Source organism: Sceloporus occidentalis, unplaced genomic scaffold, assembly GCF_023333645.1.
Source record: "Sceloporus occidentalis isolate IW3139 unplaced genomic scaffold, rSceOcc1.0.p SCAF_23, whole genome shotgun sequence".
In the NCBI taxonomy this organism is placed as follows: domain Eukaryota; kingdom Metazoa; phylum Chordata; class Lepidosauria; order Squamata; family Phrynosomatidae; genus Sceloporus; species Sceloporus occidentalis.
The window spans coordinates 11,032,872-11,054,611 of NW_028317003.1; the positions used below are offsets into that span (position 1 = coordinate 11,032,872).

General features: G+C 38.1%; 1 protein-coding gene across 1 annotated transcript in view; it reads left to right on the forward strand.

The window, feature by feature from the left end:
* LOC149300786 (raftlin-like) overlaps window positions 1–21,740 on the forward strand; it is a 115,830-nt gene that overhangs the window by 59,828 nt on the left and 34,262 nt on the right. The window contains exons 4-5 of the mRNA XM_089484802.1: window positions 20,637–21,027; window positions 21,175–21,378. Coding sequence (XP_089340928.1) covers window positions 20,637–21,027; window positions 21,175–21,378 — 595 coding nt within the window. The remainder of the gene's footprint in view (window positions 1–20,636; window positions 21,028–21,174; window positions 21,379–21,740) is intronic.

The window sequence follows — 21,740 nt, forward strand, 5'->3', positions numbered from 1 at the left end:
CTACTGCCTGCTTTTGGTGCCTTTCCTTTACTTGATGATCCTTCAAGCAATGCTTCCCCAAATGATAAGCGAGAGCTTGGCCTACTTGGCCGACTAGACTGACGCAAAGGCTGCATCTTAGAGCTGGTGGTGGTGCTGGTGGTGGTGCTGGTGGTGGTGGTGGTGGTGGTAGATGGAGCTTGTCCCTCCTTAGTCCCAAAAGGAGGATCCATTTCAAATTTTGTGTTGTGTGTGTAGTGTAGTGTAGTGTAGTGTAGTGTAGTGTAGTGTTTAAAAAACTATAAAAAAAAAATAAAAAAATAAAAATAAAAAAAAGGAAAAACGAATTAAAGACAAAAAAATTAGAGGAAGTTCTCTTCAGTGCTACTGCTTAAAAAGTAAAACTATGCACTACTGCACTGTGCTGTGTGCAATCTGCCAAAATCCTAAAGTTATTGAAATTATTAACTCAAGATTAACTATTTAATAACTAGCAGTATTTTATTTTTAATTTGAATTTACACGGGCCTAAGAGCTTAGCCTACCACTATGCTAGCCTAAAGCTATATTTCCTTACTATAAGTCTACCTCTAGGCAGACGCTCTCAAACCCACTAAGCTAAAGTGAGGTTAAATCAGATTCAGTATATGATTTATTAATTAATATTAAGTTATATAATATTAATAGATTAGAACTAATTTACTTATATATTATGTATTATAGATAGAAGAATATAGATTATGAATTAGAATTTAGAATTAGAATTACTTATATTATAGATTATGAATTAGAATATTATTATTTATAATATATTATAGATTAAGATTAAAGAAGATTAGAATTATTTTAGTACTACAGCTAGTAGCTTGAAGCTTTGCTTAGTACAGCTCGTCACAGTCAATTTTTCTTGAAAAGAATTAGAAATAAAATAAAATGTCACAGCAAAACAGTTATCTTCACTGCTTGCTGCACTCACTAGCCCAACAAGTTCACTTCACTGATGGACTGAGGTGAGCAAAACACTAAGGGTACTTTTAATAAAATTGAAATAAAATGTAAAATAAATGAGAAAATCTTTGCAAAACAGTTAACGTCACTGCTTGCTGATCAAAAAAAAACACAGCACTTATGCGGCTGCACTCACTAGCCCAACAAGTTCACTTCACTGATGGACTGAGGTGAGCAAAACAAATGAAATAAAATGAAAGATTAATTAAGAAAAATTGACTTGGTCTCTTACTGTTGCTAAAACAAAGCACAAACTATAGAGCTGCAGCACCAGTACTAATAAGATTAGCTGAACTATACGCTAGTAGTAATTAATTAATATTATTACTTTTATTTATAGCTAATTTAATTAACTATTAAGATAAGAAAGAATTAGAGAATTATTGATATTACTGATTTTAGATTAGACACTAGTAGATGTTCTGAATGTCTACAGTACACTCTACACTAGTATACTATTACTAACTATAACTGACAAATATATATATAATTTTATAATGAATTCAATTATTAATTATATTAATTAATATTACTGATTTTAAATTAGACACTAGTAGATGAATGTCTACAGTACACTCTACACTAGTATACTATAGTATATATATATATATATGACTGACAAATATATATAATATTATAATGAACTATTAAATTATAGATTCTATTAAATTGTAATTTATAAATTCTATTTAATTTATTTAAGCAGGACAGGCAATAGGCACTAGTGCCAGCCCAGGGCAAGGGCACCCCAGTGCCACTGAGGCACTGGGTGCACTGTCAACTCAACAGCACTTACACTAAAGTTGATGACAAATTAATTTTAAAAAAATTAAATTAATCAAATTATTATTATTAAATATATTAATTAAGTAGCACTGAAGTGAGGATGAAGTACACAGTGAGAAATGGCAGGCTAAGGCTTACCAGTCTCACACAGAACAGAACAATCTCTCTCTGTAACGCTCGGATGCAGCACAGCAGTGTTGCCAAAGCAGTCACAGCGAAAAATGAATGGATCTCTCAGGCAAGCTCTGGTCTTATAAAGGCGCCTTCAGAATTAAAAAAACAGCAGCACAGGCATTGGACGAGACCCTTAGCGTTACGTCACAAGAGTGAGCTGATTGGACAGACGAGGATCAGCTCACTCCTGTTTGAAATTTTGGCGGTTGCGCGGCAAAAACGAAGACGATCACGAAGAATCTTCGAATCTTCGTGATTGTGAGTCTTCGTCTTCGCCTACGGTTTGCCGGCACTGTATTCTGTTCTACGTTCCTTCGGAACGAACAAAAAAAGGCCTCTTCGTGCTCGTTTTCATGTTCGCCCGAAGACGAATGCACAAGTCTACTAGATATTTAATCCTTAAATATGTTTATTGGACTTTATCCAGGAATTTCCAAAACAGGAAAATTCCCTTCTCGCATATGACATTAAACACATGAAGAGGAAATGTATGGAATCCCCCACCTATTATTAAAACAAAGTAAAGGAAAATGCATCTAGAAACCTTTGCAATATCATGAGCGTTAATAATGAATGCAGGCATGATCTGTATATCTGTCTGCCAATGTATCCTCTTTTATTCCAAAAGTCTAACGAGTCCTTGGGATAGAGATCAGGAGTATATTTTACGAATCAGGCACCCAAGAAGTTACATGTTAATTTAATTATCAATGCACACACTGTGCCAATTCCTATCATGTTTCTGCATTTGCTACTATACAATAAAATATTTTACAATAAACGTATGTATCAAATGAGCCCAGTTTTAACTTACATTTAGTTTAGTATTTTCTCTATGCTTATGTGAAAAACCACTGATGCACAATAATGGTGCTCTTAAATTTATAGTTTTCATTTTATATAATAACCAGTTCTGTAAAATGCAGAGAGGGATGAAAAAACAGTGTTCCTTAATAAATATGCAAATTCCCACCACATGGCTAAGGCTACCATCCAGCTGGCATTTTACCCGCAGGCCAACAACAATTAAAAGAAAGAAACAATAATAAGTGTATCCTGTGCCTCCAACTGTACTTAGTTGTCTTCATCCGCTTTAACAAAACAAAAATTTTTTTTGCTTATTTTCACCTTTTTGCCATATCTTTTTTTTAACCCTTTCTCACTTAGTGTACCCACACAAATAAGATACATTATATGACCAAAAGTATGTGGACACCTCACCATCACAGCTATATGAGCTTGTTGGGCATGCCATTCCAAAACCATGGGAATTAATATGTAGTTGGTCCTCCCCCCTTTCCAGCTAAAACAGCTTCCACTCTTCTGGGAAGGTTTAGATATAAAAAATCATGATAAATTGATAGTGAAATGTTGTGTGTTTCAGGTTTAGGTACCCAAATGATTAAAAAAAATTACCTTTTAGGTTTGTTTTGATATGTGTTTTGCTTTTGCAGTATTAGACAAAAATTGTCCATAATTCTTGCACGTGACTTATGCATCTGCAATACAATTACAACTTTCCTATTTTACCATGTCCATCTTGTCAGAGAGCGTTCTCAGTCTCTGTGGACGATAATAAATGGTGCTAATCCCAGAAGCTGGAAATAACACCGAAAGACATGCTTACATTTCTCATATGGAATTTTCTCTTTATATTCTTGTTGTTTTTCACACGTAATTGCACTAGCATTGCACAGGGGTCATTTTAACTGTTAAATAAAAGACCAACTAGAGAAATCATTTACTCAATGAGAAGGTCTCCTGACTGCTAAACAATTACACAAAATAATACGGTAGCTTAATGGCCCTGAACTCACCGCCATCTTAATGTGTAAAGTGAGTAGGATCACAAGTTTTACTGCAAATAATACCGTATTGGCCCGAATATAGGCACTGCCCCCCCGCTTTGGGTCTATATAATGGGGGTGTGGCCTATATTTAGGGTTTAGTGCAGGGATGCGTAGTTCATGTGGGCCGACACCCGGGACATGCAGTTCCGGGCGCCGGCGGGGTTTTTTTTTCTTTTTCATTTAGCACTCCTGCTAGGTTAGGTTCCAGATCCCCTGCAGCGCTGCAGGGGACCTGGATCCTCCTCTCCGGCAGCCGTGCACGTCTGCGCGATGTGCGTAGACTACCTTCGCTGCCGGAACTTCTATGGTGCTGGGGCTTCTATGGTGGAGCACCGGCGTGACATAACCTTCTGTTGCTCCAACATAGAATCCACGGCCGAAGTGCCGGCAGTGGAGGTTACCTACGCGTATCGCGCAGACGTTCAACGGCCGGCCCCGCTAGGCACCAGGGAGCCTGGGGGTGCATTGTTATGTCGGGGGGGGGACTTCTAGGAAGCAGAGTGGGATATCAGGGGGGCAGAGTGGCACTTCTAGGGGGCATAAAGCATATCTAGGGGGTCAGGTGGCCATTTCTAGTGGGCATAAAGCATATCTGGGGGGGCAGGTGTGCATTGTTAGGGGGCAGGTAGGCATTTCTAATCACAAATTGATAGATACCAAAAATGTTAAAATACATGTATTCCTGTTCATTAGACAAAATACTGTTTTACCATTCCACTAATGTATATTTTTTCTTTAAAAATATTTTTTTCTTTAAAATAGCACCAAACTTTAAGGGTGCGGCCTATATTCAGGTGCGGCCTATATTCGAGCCAATACGGTACTTATGCCAGGTACTGATTTAAAGTGAGGCTACCATACATGCCTTGAAACTCTCGGTTTGACCTGGGGTCCTCAGGTGACCCCCTGCTTCTCTGGGTCAGTATCTTCTTCCCTTCGCCACTTCTCTTAATTACTGATGCACTTAGCCTGGGATGGCATTGGATATTTTTAAAATCATATTGCCACATTCATGGCTGTGTTTAGAATTCTGTTACCGTTTTTTGTTGGGGATTGTAACCTAATTTTTTCTAAAATTCAAATAGATGTAAATAAATTGGGCATTATAACCATTAGCGTTATGCATGCCTCCCAGTTGTACCTCTTTACAACGAAATCCTATGTCCCTCTTTCCTATCAGTGTCTCTCTATTGTACAAGAATGTGTGCTCAATATGGATGTACACAAAGCTTTAAAAATGTCCAATACGACCTAATAAAATGAACAATAATTAAAAAGGGATTCCATTTAATCAAAGATAAGAAATTAAAAAGTCACTTTTCTCTTTTGTAAATATTAGAATTGTCCATATTAGTATATTTTTATTTTGCTTGCTAAATCAAAGAGGCATTTCAGTGCCTACTCAACAAATAATGCCTATTAAAATACTTTGTAATTCCTTGAATATGCATTCATCAGCCCCCCGAACCTGCGCCAAGCCAGTGCTGCAGCTGACTATTGGTAAGTATTCAACATGGCAGGAGATATGTTTGGCTGGAATATGTCTCCTACAAGCCAAATAGTGGGGTGTTGAAAGGGCAATGAATATGAATAAAATGCATATGATGGCTGGAGTGTCAATTATTTTGTAAATTATTTGCATTACCTTATTATATAAATAGTTACAACATTTTAAAAAGCAGTACCATAACCTCGATACAAAAAAATTACGTTTGTTTAGCTACTGGTTCATATGTTTTTTTAACACGGTTGGTCAACCTAATTTGTGGTTTACCAGTAAACTTGCAAAGTCCACACTGTAACATAAAAATGGAACTTACACAAAACTGTCTGTTTTTCTTTAGAAACAAATATGACCATAACGCATGTTCGTGAAAGTTTTCCTTTAAATAACATCATAATTAAACATTTTTTGAAAGTGCTAATTGTTTGTAATATTCTAAGAGCTGCACACCCACATGATACAAGTCACGTATTTCATGGCCCTGATTTGAATCATCAGGATAATTAGTCCTGGATTCAGTCGTACACATTATCATAACATAGATATGAACAGTTTCAAATAACATTGCAAATTTCAGTTTTGCAACCCTGACTCACCATGCTGTCTCAATTAACTTCCTAATAACATAGTATTAACTCTAAGCAGGGACTGATACTTCAGATACTGAAATCAATCATGCTCATTCCGCCTTTGAAATTTAGTCCCCAACAGCAGAGCTTGCCTATCTGTGCCTTTTGGGTTAACTGATAATTATTCATTCTGATAAAAAAATAAAGATAAAAGATACGATTTAAAAAAAACTTATATAAATGAAGCATCAGTTAACCCATTGTTCCAACTAAAGAGTAATTATTCCATGTAATATACCTAATTTATTTGAACATATATATATATATATATATATACCGTATTTGCTCGATTATAAGACGAGGTTTTTTTCAGAGCAAATGCTCTGAAAAATACCCCTCGTCTTCTAATCGGGGTCGTCTTCTAATCAGACCTCAAATAGAGTCTGATTAGGAGACTAAGATCCAGATCCCCCGCACCGCTGCAGGGGACCTGGATCCTCCTGTCTCACCCCCCCCCATCATACACACTTACCGGTGCTTCCTGCTGTATTGCCGGGGCAGCGGGTTGACGTCTACGCGATCCGCGTAGACAACGTCCGCTGCAGCCGGAAGGAGGTGTGGCTAGCAGCGGGGGTTGTCTGCGTCCGTCGCGTAGACCTTCCCCGACTGTCAGAGATCTCTGATCTCTGACAGCCGGGGAAAGTATACGCGACGGACGCATACAAACCCCCGCTGCCAACTCCACCTCCTTCCGGCTGCAGCAGAAGGCGACGTCAACCCGCTGCCCCGGCTGGAAGCACCGGTAAGAGAGGGCTGAGAGGGGAGGGGAGGGGAGGGGAGAGTGTGTGTGTGTGTGTGTGTTAGTTAAATGGGGGTATAGGGTGTGTGTGTGTGTGTTAAATGGGGGCATAGGGCATTTCTGGAGTGGCGTTAAGGGGGCATTTAATAGAGCACTCTGCCTCCTGAAATGCCTTATACACCTATATGCCACTCTGCCCCATAATATGCATTTTAACCCCCTAAATGCCAGAGTGGCATATAGGGGTATAAGGCATTTCTGGAGGCAGAGTGCTCTATACAATGCCTTTTAACTCCCTTAATGCCACTCTGCCTCCTGAAATGCCTTATACCTCCCTATATGCCACTCTGCCCCATAATATGCATTTTAACCCCCTAAATGCCAGAATGGGATATAGGGGTATAAGGCATTTCTGGAGGCAGAGTGGCATATAGGGGGTCAAAAGGCATACCATGGGGCACAGTGGCATATAGAGGGTTAAAAGGCATATCATGGGCCACAGTGCCATATTGGTGTGGCAAGCCTGGGGGCAGATGTGCGTAACTGGGGGACAGGCTGGAAAATACAAGAAATAAAAACAAAAAAAATATTTTTCTCAATCATAGCTTTTATTAAAAAAAATAGTTTACATGAATTAACATTTACTGGTAAAACTTTTTTCCTTTAGGGTCGTCTTATATTCAGGCTTTTTCTTTTTTCCTAAGTTAATATTCAGATTTTGGGGGGTCGTCTTATAATCAGGGTCGTCTTATAATCGAGCAAATACGGTATATATATATACCTATTTAACTATATATTAAATATGAAAAGAGTACAACTCATGTACAGAAATTTAATGGCTCCTCTGAAAATCAAATGTGTACTTCATTTGTTATAATGATGGTTCATTCTTTCACACATGTTTAAATCTATACTACACAGAAATATGTATATATGTAGTAATATATAGTGAAGGTAAATGAGTCGTAACAACACACATCTTACACTATGGCATCATTAACCTGCCTATCTTAATCACTGAAGCCAATTCATATAATTAATCTGTGAAATAAGATCTCACTTTATGCCTGTACATACTATTGGATTGTGTGTATGCCAGATTAATTTACATGGTAGTAGAGGCTCTTCTAGTAAAGTATTTCAGTACTGATCCTGATGTGTGAACAGATGTCTCTCTTTTTAGTTGACATTGTTGCTTGTGGATCCAAATGCCAAATTTCTTTTCTTTTTCTAGAAGCTCAGAATACTCAGAGAGTATTGCAGTGTTCCAATTGTGTTTATAGACAGCAGCTTTTGGGGCAGAAATGGCACAGACAGGATTTTTGGTTCATAGAGTGTACAGACAGGCTGTTTGGGGGATGAAATGGCATATGCAGGCTGTGTGGGGGCAGAAGTGCCACAGGCAGGCTGTTTGGAAGGGGAAATGGCACATGCAGGCTGTTTGAGGGCAAAGATGGCACAGACAGGCTTTTTGGGGGTAACAATGGCATAGGCATGTTGTTTGGTAGTCAATGTGGCATAGACAAGTTTTTAGGGGGCAAAAATTAGCACTGTGGGACGTGATGCTTGTAAAGTTGGGGGTTGGAGGTCTGTACTTAATATGGACCTTTTAAAATTTTTGGTTCCAGGGATTTTAATAATAATGTGATATTCTGTTATCATTAAGGAAAAATTTTATATAATTTAAAATAATTATTTATAGCTATTTGGATGGAAATTAGTGTCACTGTGGCTGATATCCAAATATTTCCAGGGCTGCTTTTCATTCCTAGTCTGGCCCCGCATATTTTCTGCAAGGCAGATTAGCTCATGCATGTCAGGGCTGGAGTATAGCTTTAAAGGACATCGACCGCTGTTTTAGATGCAACCTTTAATCCTCTCCATATTCATAGCATACCTCTATCCCCTATAACGTCCTTCTTCTCTAGGAGCTCACAATATTTTCTGTGTATGAGTGCATCACAGTCTTCTTAAGACCTAATAGTCATGCTATTAAGCGAGCACTTTCTTTTTCATCTCTAAATATCAAGTTCCTTTAATCAGTGCAAGCTTCTATTCATTGATTGAGCTATCCATCCATTCAATTCAAAGCTTCCATCTGTTATCCTATTTTGTCACAGTGAATGCCTTGAAAATATGAATGCGTAATCGGGAATAGATCTGGCCGCTTTTTAAATTAAAAGTAAAGGGCAAACATATACGTAGGTTCGAAATCCTGAACTCTGACTCAAGAGAGAGGATAATCAGTTTCCAATTACGGAAAACTGTACCAGTCCCTTCTGTTGTTTATTTGATTATCATCCACACTGTGATCACCAAAAATGATTAAATTACTTCTTGTGCAGAAGTATCTATGGGCAGCAAATTCAACATGCCCAGCCATTCCTTTATTTCATGATTTTATTTATTTTGCTGTGTATTTACTGTGTTAACAATGACATTTCAGGCTTACATTAGGAGATTGTAAGCTCATAAGATCAGGATTCTCTTTCCTTGAGTACAGTATGTTGTTAATAGTGTTAGAGAATCTTCTATCATTCTACAACACAATAAAATGAAATATAATGTCATGCTTACTGTGACCACAAATCGTGAAGTGAATTGCATGGGATTTCGAGCTACCAGAATATACTATTTTTCAGCACTGGCTTCTACGCTCTGGTTGGCATGTACAGTTTCTGACCATGCAACCTTAGTGTTATTTATCACATTCTAATTGAACTGGTCATGGAAATTAAGGTTTTGTTAAGAATCTAAATTAATTTAAAATGGATTATATGACAGTTTTCTTTTTTCCAAGCATTCAGTGTAGTTTCGTGTACAGTGATGTAGTGTACCACCAGACTATTGTGTACCATTCAGGAGGTATTGTGAACAGCTCTGGATACCGCGCCTCCAGAAGGATATTGACATTCTGGACAGGGCCGCCCCTTCAAAAGTGCCGCCTGGAGCGGTTGCCCCACTCGGCTCCATTGTCGGGCCGGCCCTGATTCTGGAGAGAGTTCAGAGGAGGGCTACAAAAAATGTTGGATATCAGGCAGATTAAAAATCATCAGGAAATCACCAAGTGATCTAAATATGCATAGTTTGTAGAAAACCACGAGATGAAACCAAGGACTGAATAAATTCTGAGTCTATACATCGGGAAAAACGGGTAGACATTTTGGTCACCGCTTCAGATCTCAGAGGGTTAAGCATTTGTCATGGGATTCACCTACCTCAAAAAAAAACAAGCGGATTCTGAAGAAAAAAAAGTAATAATAAGGAAATTCTGTCTGTATAATACTTGGTATAGGAGTCAAGTACAAGAGGAAAATGAAATTCAGATAGAGAAGAAGTGTGACAGATGTTGCCTTGAGCTGAATTATATCAGCAGTCTACAGCAAGTGGCTTTTCTTCATAGGCGTTTTCTATCCATTTTCCTTAGGGAGAGATGAGGGAGGGATGTCTAGAGTCACTTTTCAATTAGTTTTGAAGCCATTCACCAAAGAAGATTTCAGCTGCATTTATTTGTGATCCCAAATACGGGGAGGATGACTATACAGCTCACTGATTTAATAGTCTTTGGGAAGAATAAGGTGATGATGAATTGCTTCTCAGGTGGACCATCCTCACTTTGTCATCTTGTGATTTTTTTCATGAATCACAGGCATGATTCAAGATTTATACATTAATCAAATGGGCCTATAAATGTATATATTCTACTGTATATATGTCAATACAGAATAATCAGTTATCAGTCTGGGTCTTCTATAAGATGGCTGACACTAACTAAATTGGTTGGATTACGTTATTGTTTTCTCAGCATTCTCCACTCCTACCATCCCTTAACAGACCCATTTCTTTAATTTAAAAATGCTTGACAAAACCTGGAAAATTGGATTTCACGTTAAACTGACCAGGAGTAAGTCTACAGTCATGTGTGGGTGCAGGATTATTTTCTTCCACCAACATCGCCAACATCAAAGGGCAGGACCTCAGCCCTAAGCTACATTGTTTTTTTTTTTATTATACTTTCTTCTAAGCATGTTAAAGATTTATAATAGATATAATAAATTAGCACTCACCACCAGGAGATGTAAATTAAATTTCTTTATTTGTGATCCATATTCAAAGTGATGCATGGGCAGTGCCCCAGGATTCCTAAAGCCTCATGCGTTTCAGGCTACGGCACTTAATCATAGGCAGCAGGCTGTAGGAGTCCTGACCATGTTTCACTTTGAATGTGGACCACAAATAGAGAAGTGAAATTTACAGCTCCTGGTGGTGAGCCTTGGTTTATTATATCTGTTTAAAGCAAGGTGGAGTCATGAATAACCTTAGAAAACTGCAGCTCCCTCCTGTATATGGATTTGATTGTAAGTGTATGCTAACGGCATTTTACCTAAGCAAATGGACTTTGAAGGACCCGCTGTTTGTTAAATGAAATATTTAAAATACAGTGTCTCATAAAAGTGAGTACAACCCTCACATTTTTGTAAATATTTTATTATATCGTTTAATGTGACAACACTGAAGAAATGACACTCTGCTACAATGTAAAGTAGTGAGTGTACAGTGTGTATAACAGTGTAAATTTGGTTTTCCCATCAAAATAACTCAACACACAGCCATTAATGTCTAAACCTTGGCAACCAAAGTGAGTACACCCCTAAGTGGAAATGTCCAAATTGGGCCCAATCTAAACATATGCCCATCTTCTGGACCTGGCTTAGCTGTTCAGTGAAATTAACTATTTAACCTATATCAGTAAGCTAACAGTGTTAACAGTACAACAAGAGACAACATTTTTAAAGGGGTGCTCCCACTATGAAATCATATAATGCATATGATAATTTTGTCCCAAAAAGTGGCATAAATCTTGAACTGTGGACAGAATGGTGTGCTGCAGCTTCTCCAAAAAGACTCACGCAGTGCTTGAGGACGACAGATAGGCTCCTGTTTCCGGATATCCAAGATTGGGCAAAGGGATTCCAGTTCTAAATTTATTAAATGCTAATTAATTATTAAAATACTATTTTTGGGACAAGGGTACAGCCCGGAAGCTAAAGAATGGATAATAATGGATTTATAAAAGTTCATTTTTTTTAGTTTAGCTGCATGGAACAAAAAACTGGCCTGTTAAGTGCAGCGGGAATAAAACCTTTTCTCTGGTACAGGGACGTTAACAATCCAACAAGTTCTATTCGAGCAAATTGGTGTCAAGCCATGCATCATGCATGCACTTCAAATAATCCCATTTAATCTACCAAATGTATATGCGATTTGAAACAATTGCAACACAAAGTATAAAAAAGGCAAAAAATCCTTGCATGTCCATCTTAAGGATACCTTAAACATAGCATGGCAACTAAGCATGGCATTCATAATGCTGAACATACTCTATACTTTGTTTTGGTTATTGCTAGAAGCCTGAAATTAACCCATAGAGTCAATTAAGCCAGGGTTAGGTTACGAGGTTAGAGTTTATTTTAATTATACAAATTGAGTCACAATGTACCCAGTACACTATACGACATTCCAAAAATCTCGGTATGTGATTGTTCCTTTAAAGCATTACTTTGTTCACCGTTCAGTAAAAGTGTTAAACACAAAACCAAACTGTCCATGATATAAAGGCTGCACGTCTTTGAATAGTTGTAATTATTCCAGAATGTTTCAGTGACACTCTTTGTCTGCATGTCCCTGTTACAATTATCACTTTGTTACACCCACTTTAACAGTGTTTAAAATAACCAGTGGTGGGAACTTCCTCATCATCAGCCAGCATGGATACAGGAAACTTCTTAATGAGAAGGGGAAGTCATAAAAATAAGTCTTCAGCCTGTATCTGGCAGCATGGATTGTCTCCATGAAAGAGTTACTTATCAGTTTTATGTATAAATAAGGTAACATATTTAAGTCTTGGAACGCTAAGGGTTTGACGATGACTTTCATGGTCCAGACTCTCAGGATCTCAGCAGATCATGTTCTCGGGCAGTCACCATCTGGAGATGACTTCTCTTTGTAGAGGCTACCGTAATTTTAGTCATACTCAAACTGATGCTCCTGTTTCTATTCTGTGTTGGAATCCATCGTTGTATTAAGATTATAGCATGTTTTTGTTTAAACCCGTGCTTTAATAAAGGTGTTATTCTTTAAAGTTATGATTTTAGAGCTTTTGCCTATTTGCATTTTTTTATATAAAAATACAACCGTGTTATATACACAGGCTAACAGAGAGGATTGTGTATGTAACACAAACTTTCAGGACACTGAGGTTCCTTTTTGCAGGCTTAGTGCTTTACTAAATACACATGTAATCAATAATAGTTTATTTGTTGGCCCCTGACTTTTGAGGTTACACAATTCATGAATCAACGTGTTGCGCAATGAAATTGATAACATTTCTCTAAATTAATTACAGCATAGTTATAATGTTCTAAACAAAGTTGCATTTTCTTTAAACACAGTGTTTTGGCACATCTTACATTTGTTAAAAATTAAAGGTTGCAGAATCATTCCATTCAGAGTTAGCCTATTAGAGCAAAGCACAATTACCCACCTGCCTATGCTCACTTCCACCTTCTGCCTTCTGTCCTTCTGTCCGCATGTTCAATGCAGAAGTCGGTCGCCGACTATAAAGAAGCCAGCTGTGTCCATAAAACTAAGTGGGATCCTCACTTGACATTGAGGATCCACTTGCCTGTTATGGACATAACTGAGCTCTTACCTTATGAACCCCCTCTCCCTCCCAATCTATCCTTATCTACCCCTTCTCACTTCCTATCTACCTCTTCTGACTCTCTAACCCCCTCCTAACTTTCTAACCCCCCCTTTGAAGTTCACTTACCTTGGGCTTGTCCAGCGGTGAGATCGCGAGGTCTCTGTATCCCTGGTTCTGCCGGCTTCACTGCTGGGCGCCGGATATGACGACATATACCGGCGCTCGGCTTGAAATGCCGGCACTGCGAACCCATAGATTCTTTTTGTGGTCTTCCTGGTGGAATGTCACCATGACAGCTCAGCTCTAAGGACATTACTAATGCATTCAATCCAGTACTGTCATCGCTAATATTCAAGTGGTGTCACATTGCATAATGCGCCTTCTTATCATATTTAATATTATTCTAGCATTTTGAAACTTACACAGTGTGAAATGTAATAATTTATCACAAAATCAAAGCCAATTAAAACTGAACTGTGAATATGCCAGGTGTTTAAAAATAGAATGAACATGTTTTTAATTTTGACAACCAAATATGGCAGAGATAAAATCAGCGTAGCAGTTTTGTTCCCCGGTGCTGAATAAATATGAGATTTATCTCAAGCTGTGTTTCATTTTTTTCCCTTTTTTGGCTTTCTATGATAATAAAGGCAAATTGGATAGGAGCTTAAAAGAAAGTTATTTCTGCCAAATTACATGCAGAAAAAAATATATTTGCCTATTCATGTGCCAGACTAGGAAACAGTGGATTGAACAATGTGCTCTTTCCAAAGAATATTTTCTGTGAGATTATGCACAACATCCTACCCACCAGCTCCATATTGTACATGCATGGGCACTTTTATGCAGAACATATTACTCTCATGGTCACATCAGGTTCACACAATGGATCCTTTATGAAGAACATGGCTAGGGTTGCAGTTGAAGGACTTCAATATCCTTTTCTATAACCAGTTTTGAGATTCATCTGCGCTCCTCAGTACGTTACGGAGGACATACCTCTCAAATGTTGCTTTTTAGATGTAACAGTCCCTCTTTTGCACCTAAATCTCCCTGTCCTTAATACCTCCCTTGTTATCCCTCAACATGTTTGTATGAGTATGAGAGTATGGTGATGCTCTACAGCAGTAAAACATGTAAAAGACGGCAGAACATATGTTTGTATTTTAATTTGTGTAAATAAAATGTATGCTTCTTCTAAATGCCTCACTCAATAACATAAATAACTATGAATTTGTCACAGCACTGCATAAAATGCCTCATTAAATCCCTGCTTGTTAGTCATGCCTCTCACGATTCTCCTTAGTACCAGTGTGTCCCTTGTTGGCCATTTGAAATGTTGAGAGGTATGCTTAATATGCTTCAAGGGGGAACCTAATCCTACTCTTATACCCTCCAAATATTTTAGGTCTCCAAATTGACACACTCTTGTTAGGGTGTGTGGCAAGAGACGTGAATCAGTAGGTCTATCCTGAAAATGGGTAGAACATCACCATGACCACCAGCCTACCTTTCCTTAATAGTTAGGCTTCATTGAAGCTGCAGTGGAGGTGTGTACTTCACATACTTGTGAACTCTCCGGGTTTCGCTCAGAGATTCTGGGTGAAGCGCTACTTCTCTGGGTCACGGTGGTCAATGTCTGTGGGTGGACATTTAGGAGCGCCTACTCCCTATCCCCCTCCCACCTCCATACAAATTTAAGGTCTTTGGTGCTAGTCCTGCCCCCTCCCCTTGTGTGGTTAACCCCATCAATTGTGAAGCCATGCCATCTCCCCAAAGAGGGCTCTGTATAGCCAGATATTTCCTAGCTATAATGGTTCAACAGCACAGAGGATCTTCCAAACTGGCCCATGATACTGATGACAAAAGTGGGATAGTGGAGCAGCTACCCAGTACAGTGGTGCAGTGCACAAAAATCGTGATTGTCCAGCCCGATCCTGGACTATTGGGAGTTATGTACTCCAAGGTGAATGTTAGTCCAAAATTAGGTGAATTTGAGCCTTTTAGTTTACAAAATGATCACTTATTTTTAAGCCTTTCAGTGCCAACCACATACATCATAAATGATTAGCAAGAAAGATCCAGGTGCCAACCACCTATATCATGCTACCACTTTACTGTTATATAAGGGCTGGCAACTGGCTCATGAGCTGATCTGCAACCACCATCCCTCCTTCCGGCGGGAGTCTTGCGTGTTTTACTGTACTTGGGTTAGATGTGAAACTGCTACATACTGAATTCACTAAGGGGTGTGGGCTTATCAGAAAATGACTTAGTTTAACAATTGTTTGTTGTTAAATAATGAAGCAAGGCCTTTGTACATTCCATCCTTCCTATGTTTAACGTTTTTGGCAGATGCGTACGTGGTTTCTATAAATATGCCTGAAACTAATATTAACGTACACTTTTAAATGTTCTGACACTTTTTTTAGAGGTGGAATAAGGCAGTGGCCTTTTTGTGCAAAGATGAAAATATATAGTTCTTAAGATTCCTGCCAAGCCCCTTTTCTAGCTTTTTAAGATGCAACTGAAACATTACAGTTTTAGAATAAACAATGCTTCTTTCACAATCAAGCAATTGCGTTTCTCATTACATGTTGGCAGGGCCTCATTTTGTTGTTTTTTTTTTTAATTTAAAATATGTTCTTTTGGCAAGTGAATATCAATGGCAAGATTTTTTAGTATTTGTTTTTAGTCCTACTTTATAAAAACTGTTTACTGAAGACACTGTTTTTGGGGGGATTTAAGCACATAAGTGTAGCGTGCTGGTATTTTGAGAATTTACCTTCTTCCAAAAGGAAAATACATTTATACAATTTCCGTTTATTTTTGTTAGTTATTTCAGGCAAGTGTATAATTGTATAGTTAGGACAGGGACTGTTGTGGTATATGTTGTCAACATACCCTATGATCAGGAAGGGTGAGTATATACAAAGGAAGAATGGAGAGGTTATAGAACTGAGTGTTGACGTACACAAACAGATCTACGAGGTAGCCGATGTCAATTGTCATTATCCTAAAGCATATAGTTGATATGGGACACATCTGTTAAGGTCAACATAACCAATATCAGCCCCCTTTGTTTTGCTGTCTAAATGGTGTAGACAATGCGTCATTTATAAACTGCTCACTTGTAGTGGTATATTAATATGATCATGGAGTCTATCTTTATCTGTCCTTTCTGGACAGAGTCTGACGAGGTGCTATTCATTGTCTGTAGTGTTATCACTGTTTACTCGCTGCTTTCACTTTGCTGCTCAGTTTTATGATGAATACATAGACGAGTTTGCATAAATAAATGATGGATTATGACATATTACATAAATAGCTAAGAAATAGTCCTATGAAAAAAATCTGGCAAAAACTAGCAGTACTTTGTCCTTTCCAAGCCGGCTTAAAGGAATAAGTGTCCGTCTTTGATGTTGGGAAAAGTCATTACAGGAGCGTGAAAAGGGCATATACAAGGGCTATCTTCTCTGAAATGCTATAAATAAATAATTTTATTTTTAAAAGGACATTGGTTTAACTCAAACTTAAAGGAACACCTTAAAAGAAATACCATCCCATTGTTGTTTATTCCACTTGGTCATCGTAGTCATCGTAGTCATCATCATGTGTAGCGTTTAGTTAACACTGCAAACCATCCAAATTTGCCACATCCAAATTCATGCAAATTGTTATCTTCCTTACTAGAATAAACCTGAGGTTTAGTGAAGAGACCACCAAGTTCTCCCCACTGTGCTTGTGCATCTGACCCATGAACTCAAACTACATCAAGCTAAATGAATTCAAGCGTCAGACAATAATTTCATATCAGAGTGCTGATTCTACCAGTGTATTTGGTTGTTCACTGTCAAACATAGTTACAGAGGCCCTTGTTTAAGCTGTTAATAAATTTATAGCTTGGCCATCTTTTCATGTTGCTAAATCCAGGATCAGATGCCTTAGGAATGCTTGAGGCCTTAGGCATACAAACAAGCATTGACTGTCTTTTTTTTTTACTTTCTCCGGAACCAATTTGTTCACATCTGACTTGGCAACTGGCTGTAACAGACATTTTTATGCATCCGTGCATATTTCTTTTAAATTTTAATCTCCATTTTATATAAGACCAACGGTTATGGGCACCTTGAAATGTATCATGTACCTTTCAAGAGGAGTTCTCCAAATCAGCTTGTGATGTCATAGACGTCCACACTACGGTGTACATTTTAGTCAAGCCAGCAATTCGATGGAGGGTAAATGAAAACTCATATATTACCTAGGTACAAGAAAAGGTTTTGTATTATTCATATTTATATACAATAAATATTGAGAAATATATTTCTACTTGAATGTATTATTATGTTAATAGAAATATTTTTTTTACTACTTATTTTTTTTCTTTTTCTTTGGGGGGGGTCATAATTCAACCATTGGGGAAGATGCTATAGAAATCCAATAAGTAAATACCAGTTCTCCACTAGCAAACTTAACAGGAAGTTAATTTTAAGTAAACAGTAATTCATCACAGCTTTACAGTAATTCAGTAATTCATCACAGCTTTTAGAAACACTAAATCTATTTACTAAAGTATCTATAGTTTGTGCTTTTTTTCAGTTGATACATTTACCCCATTGAAACTTAGAAGCTGAGTGGCCAGTCTGTGGCAGAATCAGACTCCGCGAGAACAGAGGCACTCCAGCTGTTTATTTTTAAATGCTTATTGGATTGGAGTTCAGTTTGCATGTACTCAGGCAGGCATTATTTATTTATTGGAGTAACAAAAAACAACTGAAATTAGGAAACATACCATTTCTTGTGCGTGTTCAGTAGTATTCCTATTCTAGTCAATGTGAGGTTTTATTTGATAACGTAGTCAGAGTAATATAATGTTTTACATTTTATATATTGTGCTCCTAAACCCTCAACACCTCCATATTCTATGGTAACCTTGGATCATCCTGGTCCACGGTGGCGTATTTGCTGTGCCGCAGTGAAATAAGGTTAGCTTTCTCCTTCTGTGTTGGAGGGAGAATTTTTAATATACATTCAGCTTTTCACGCTATTTTCCTTGTGTCTGGAAGGACCCACGTGGAGATGCAATAGTATTTTTTAACACTAGGGTCTGGATTTCCATGAGCAGGTGTGAGATTAATGTGCACACATGAGGGGTAGTTCTATGCCAGGCTGTCCACCTCACTGAAGTGTCTTGTGTCCCATTATGCTGGTTCCTTTGGGCTTAGAAATCTAGGGCTTCTTATTAGACATCTATGCAAAGCATCAGCCTGCCTTAAACAATTTCAATATGCGGTAAGCTATCCTAGACACTCTTCATTGTGTAGTATATATCAATTTCCCTAATTCCCTAACCCCATTCTGTCAGACTTCCTCCCTCATACTTTTCCAACCTTTCCTCCTAACACTCCCAACCACCATCGTAATCAAGACGCCTGCAAGAGCAACATCCTCTATCTACAGATCCTTGCTTCAGTCAACTCGCTCTCACCCAAGCGGACCTTTCCTACCACCAACTAGACTGTAAGCTATCAAGCGCAGGGCCTTTTCTTCTTTCTGTATCAGTATGTGTTACTGTGTATAATGGCAATTTAAATCGGCATTTATTTTATCCATAAGTACAGGCACTACTGGACAAGAAGTAAAGCATGGCACTCCCCTCCAGCTTACTATATGTCTTTACTAGACATGGAAACCCTATTTTGGTGAAGTTTTAAAACTCTTTATTAGCTAGTCATGAAAAACCTTCTAGATCTTATGAATACCATCCAGAACTGGATGCATAGTGAACAGATTTCTTGTTGTACACATTATTCGTCTGATATCACAAACTCTATTTTTATAATGATTTATTTTAAAGAGTAACCGCTATGACAGATATTATGACACACAGACACTGTTAAAGCAATAATAAATTGTGAGTACGTTGTGTCTTCTTACTGTGTCTTTACTGGAAGCTCACTTTATCCGCTATTGTGTTCAGTGGCTGCCTAAAACAGTTCTGGAGGCCAGCATTCACGGCGACTATGTATCATTTTTATTAGAGATATAATCCGACGTGCGTGGCTCGTTAAAGAAAAGCTTTTCATAAATTATTTAAAAAGTACTCTGCGCTATTAAACCTAATGAAAGAATTCAATAAGATAAATGCTGACATTTTACCGCGAGAGAGCGTTTTCACCTATGTCGGATCACATTCTCTGCCCTGCATGAATTTACTGCTGCCAGAACTAAGCAAGTGTTTCTCCATTCACCGTGCTTTCAGGGGAATCCCTTTATCGCAGTTTCCAAATGGCAAGATACAGAGTTGTTGAAGAATGTGTTGATACATTGTTAAAAATACTTGTGACATTTGTATGTTAGGTATATTGTAGCAGGTCTCTCAGGGAATACACTTACAAAGTGGTAAATGATTTTATAAAAATAGACAATTCTTCAACAAACCCACACAGGAATATGTACTTATGCCTGGCCAGCATCCTCTCTACATAAAGGACCGGCTATGCAAAGAAAATAATTTATCGTTTGCTAAAAGAGAGCCTTTTGCACAGGGAGTTCTGGCATTTTCCTCTAACGAATGTATATTATTGAAATTTAAAACAATACTGGATTTCACACTTGACAGCCTGACATGCTGTTGACACAGTTAACCCATTAAGGTAGATCAAGAAACAAACATGGGGCAAATAGTCTGCTGTTGACGATATACGAAAGAAAAATGTGTTAATAAATGCTACTATTGTAATACAAACATATACATTCACTGAGCATTGATTAATTTGTAAGTTGGAGGTGGGTTGCTTAACTGGGCATTTTACCAGGTTACCCTAGACGTTCCTACTACAAGAAGTTGACCATGTATAACGCGTACATTTATGTGACTCAACTATACTGGGCCATTGCAGTTCATCCTAAAATGGAATCTCAGCATTGTTGGTCATTAATGATCCATACTTAAGACTGCATGATGGTGTACATAAAGCTGTATGTTCTGCAAGTGGGCCCTAAATATCCAAACCCATTTGTCTATTTGCCTACACTTGTGTTTAAAGCCGATTTCTGTTTCTGTGCAGAATACAACCATTGTGCCATTCAGCCTCAAGAGCGTGGATGGGATTTCAGTTTTTCTAAGCAATTAATTTCATTGATTACAAATTAAGAAACACTATAGGGAGAAATTACATATATATATATATATACATACAGTACACAGACAAACATCTATTTATCTCTTGCTAATACGTTATAATGTTTACTCTTGCAGATCGAAGATGCAGCCAATCAGGGGTCAAAGTTTGCTGGGATCATTCAAACAGACTACATACCCCAGGCTATAACACACAGTCCCGACAGCCTGAGCCACTGCAGCTCCCCTGAATGCACGGTCAAGAAAGAGTGCAGTGGTATTGAGTTTAATGCGTTAGCTGGGGCATCAGATCACACGGATAGGAGTTCTTTACCAGCATCAAGCAGTGAAAATGGCAAAACTTCCAAAGGACTTGATGCTGAACAGCGGAACCCAGAGTCTACAACAACAGGGGAAGCAGATCAGCTGGAAGATCTCACCTTCACTAATTCAAATGAAGATGTCTTTATCCATGATAAAATAACCACAACAACAGAGTCAACTCTGCCCGATGACTGTCCGATTAGAAGTAAGCACAGGGTATATGTAACAAAAAAACCTTGTTTCACTGCACTAATACTTTGAACTTTGTTTTAAATTGAAATGTAAATGTTACAGCAATTCAAATCTTTCTGTGTCTGTTACGTACTTTTGAAATATTAATATTTTTCTTCAGGAACTGAAATTTTGGCATTTTTTAACAAGCCTAAGACCCAGCAAAGATACAGGAAGTACTATACTGTGAACATTCCCATGAAAGTCTCCAAGGAGGGGGATACTATCAATGGTTTTGAGGCTAACTGGCTGGAGCACATGACCGATCATTTCCGGAAAGGGTGCACACTCGTGAATTCTGTCTTTTACCTTGGAATGGTTAATGGTAAGGAATTTTTAGTAATATATTATTTTTGTTATCTTATCCTCTATTCATATGGTATAAAAGCATTTCAAATGTAGTTCAGCGTTCCCATTATAGATTTCTGGCCCTATAGCCCTGTCTTATAAGCACACCCGGGAATTTTTCAGGGATGGCTACCCCGAGCGCCCTTTCTCATAGGTGGTGGCTGAAATCAGGTGGTGGTGCTAGTCGCAGTTAGACACACGTTTACAGTTTCATACAGATACACTCACACTAACACACACTTACACATATACACTCACACTAACACATACATACATGCACACTCATGTTAAAATACACTCCCTTTATCACTCAATTACATATACACACTCATTCTAAAA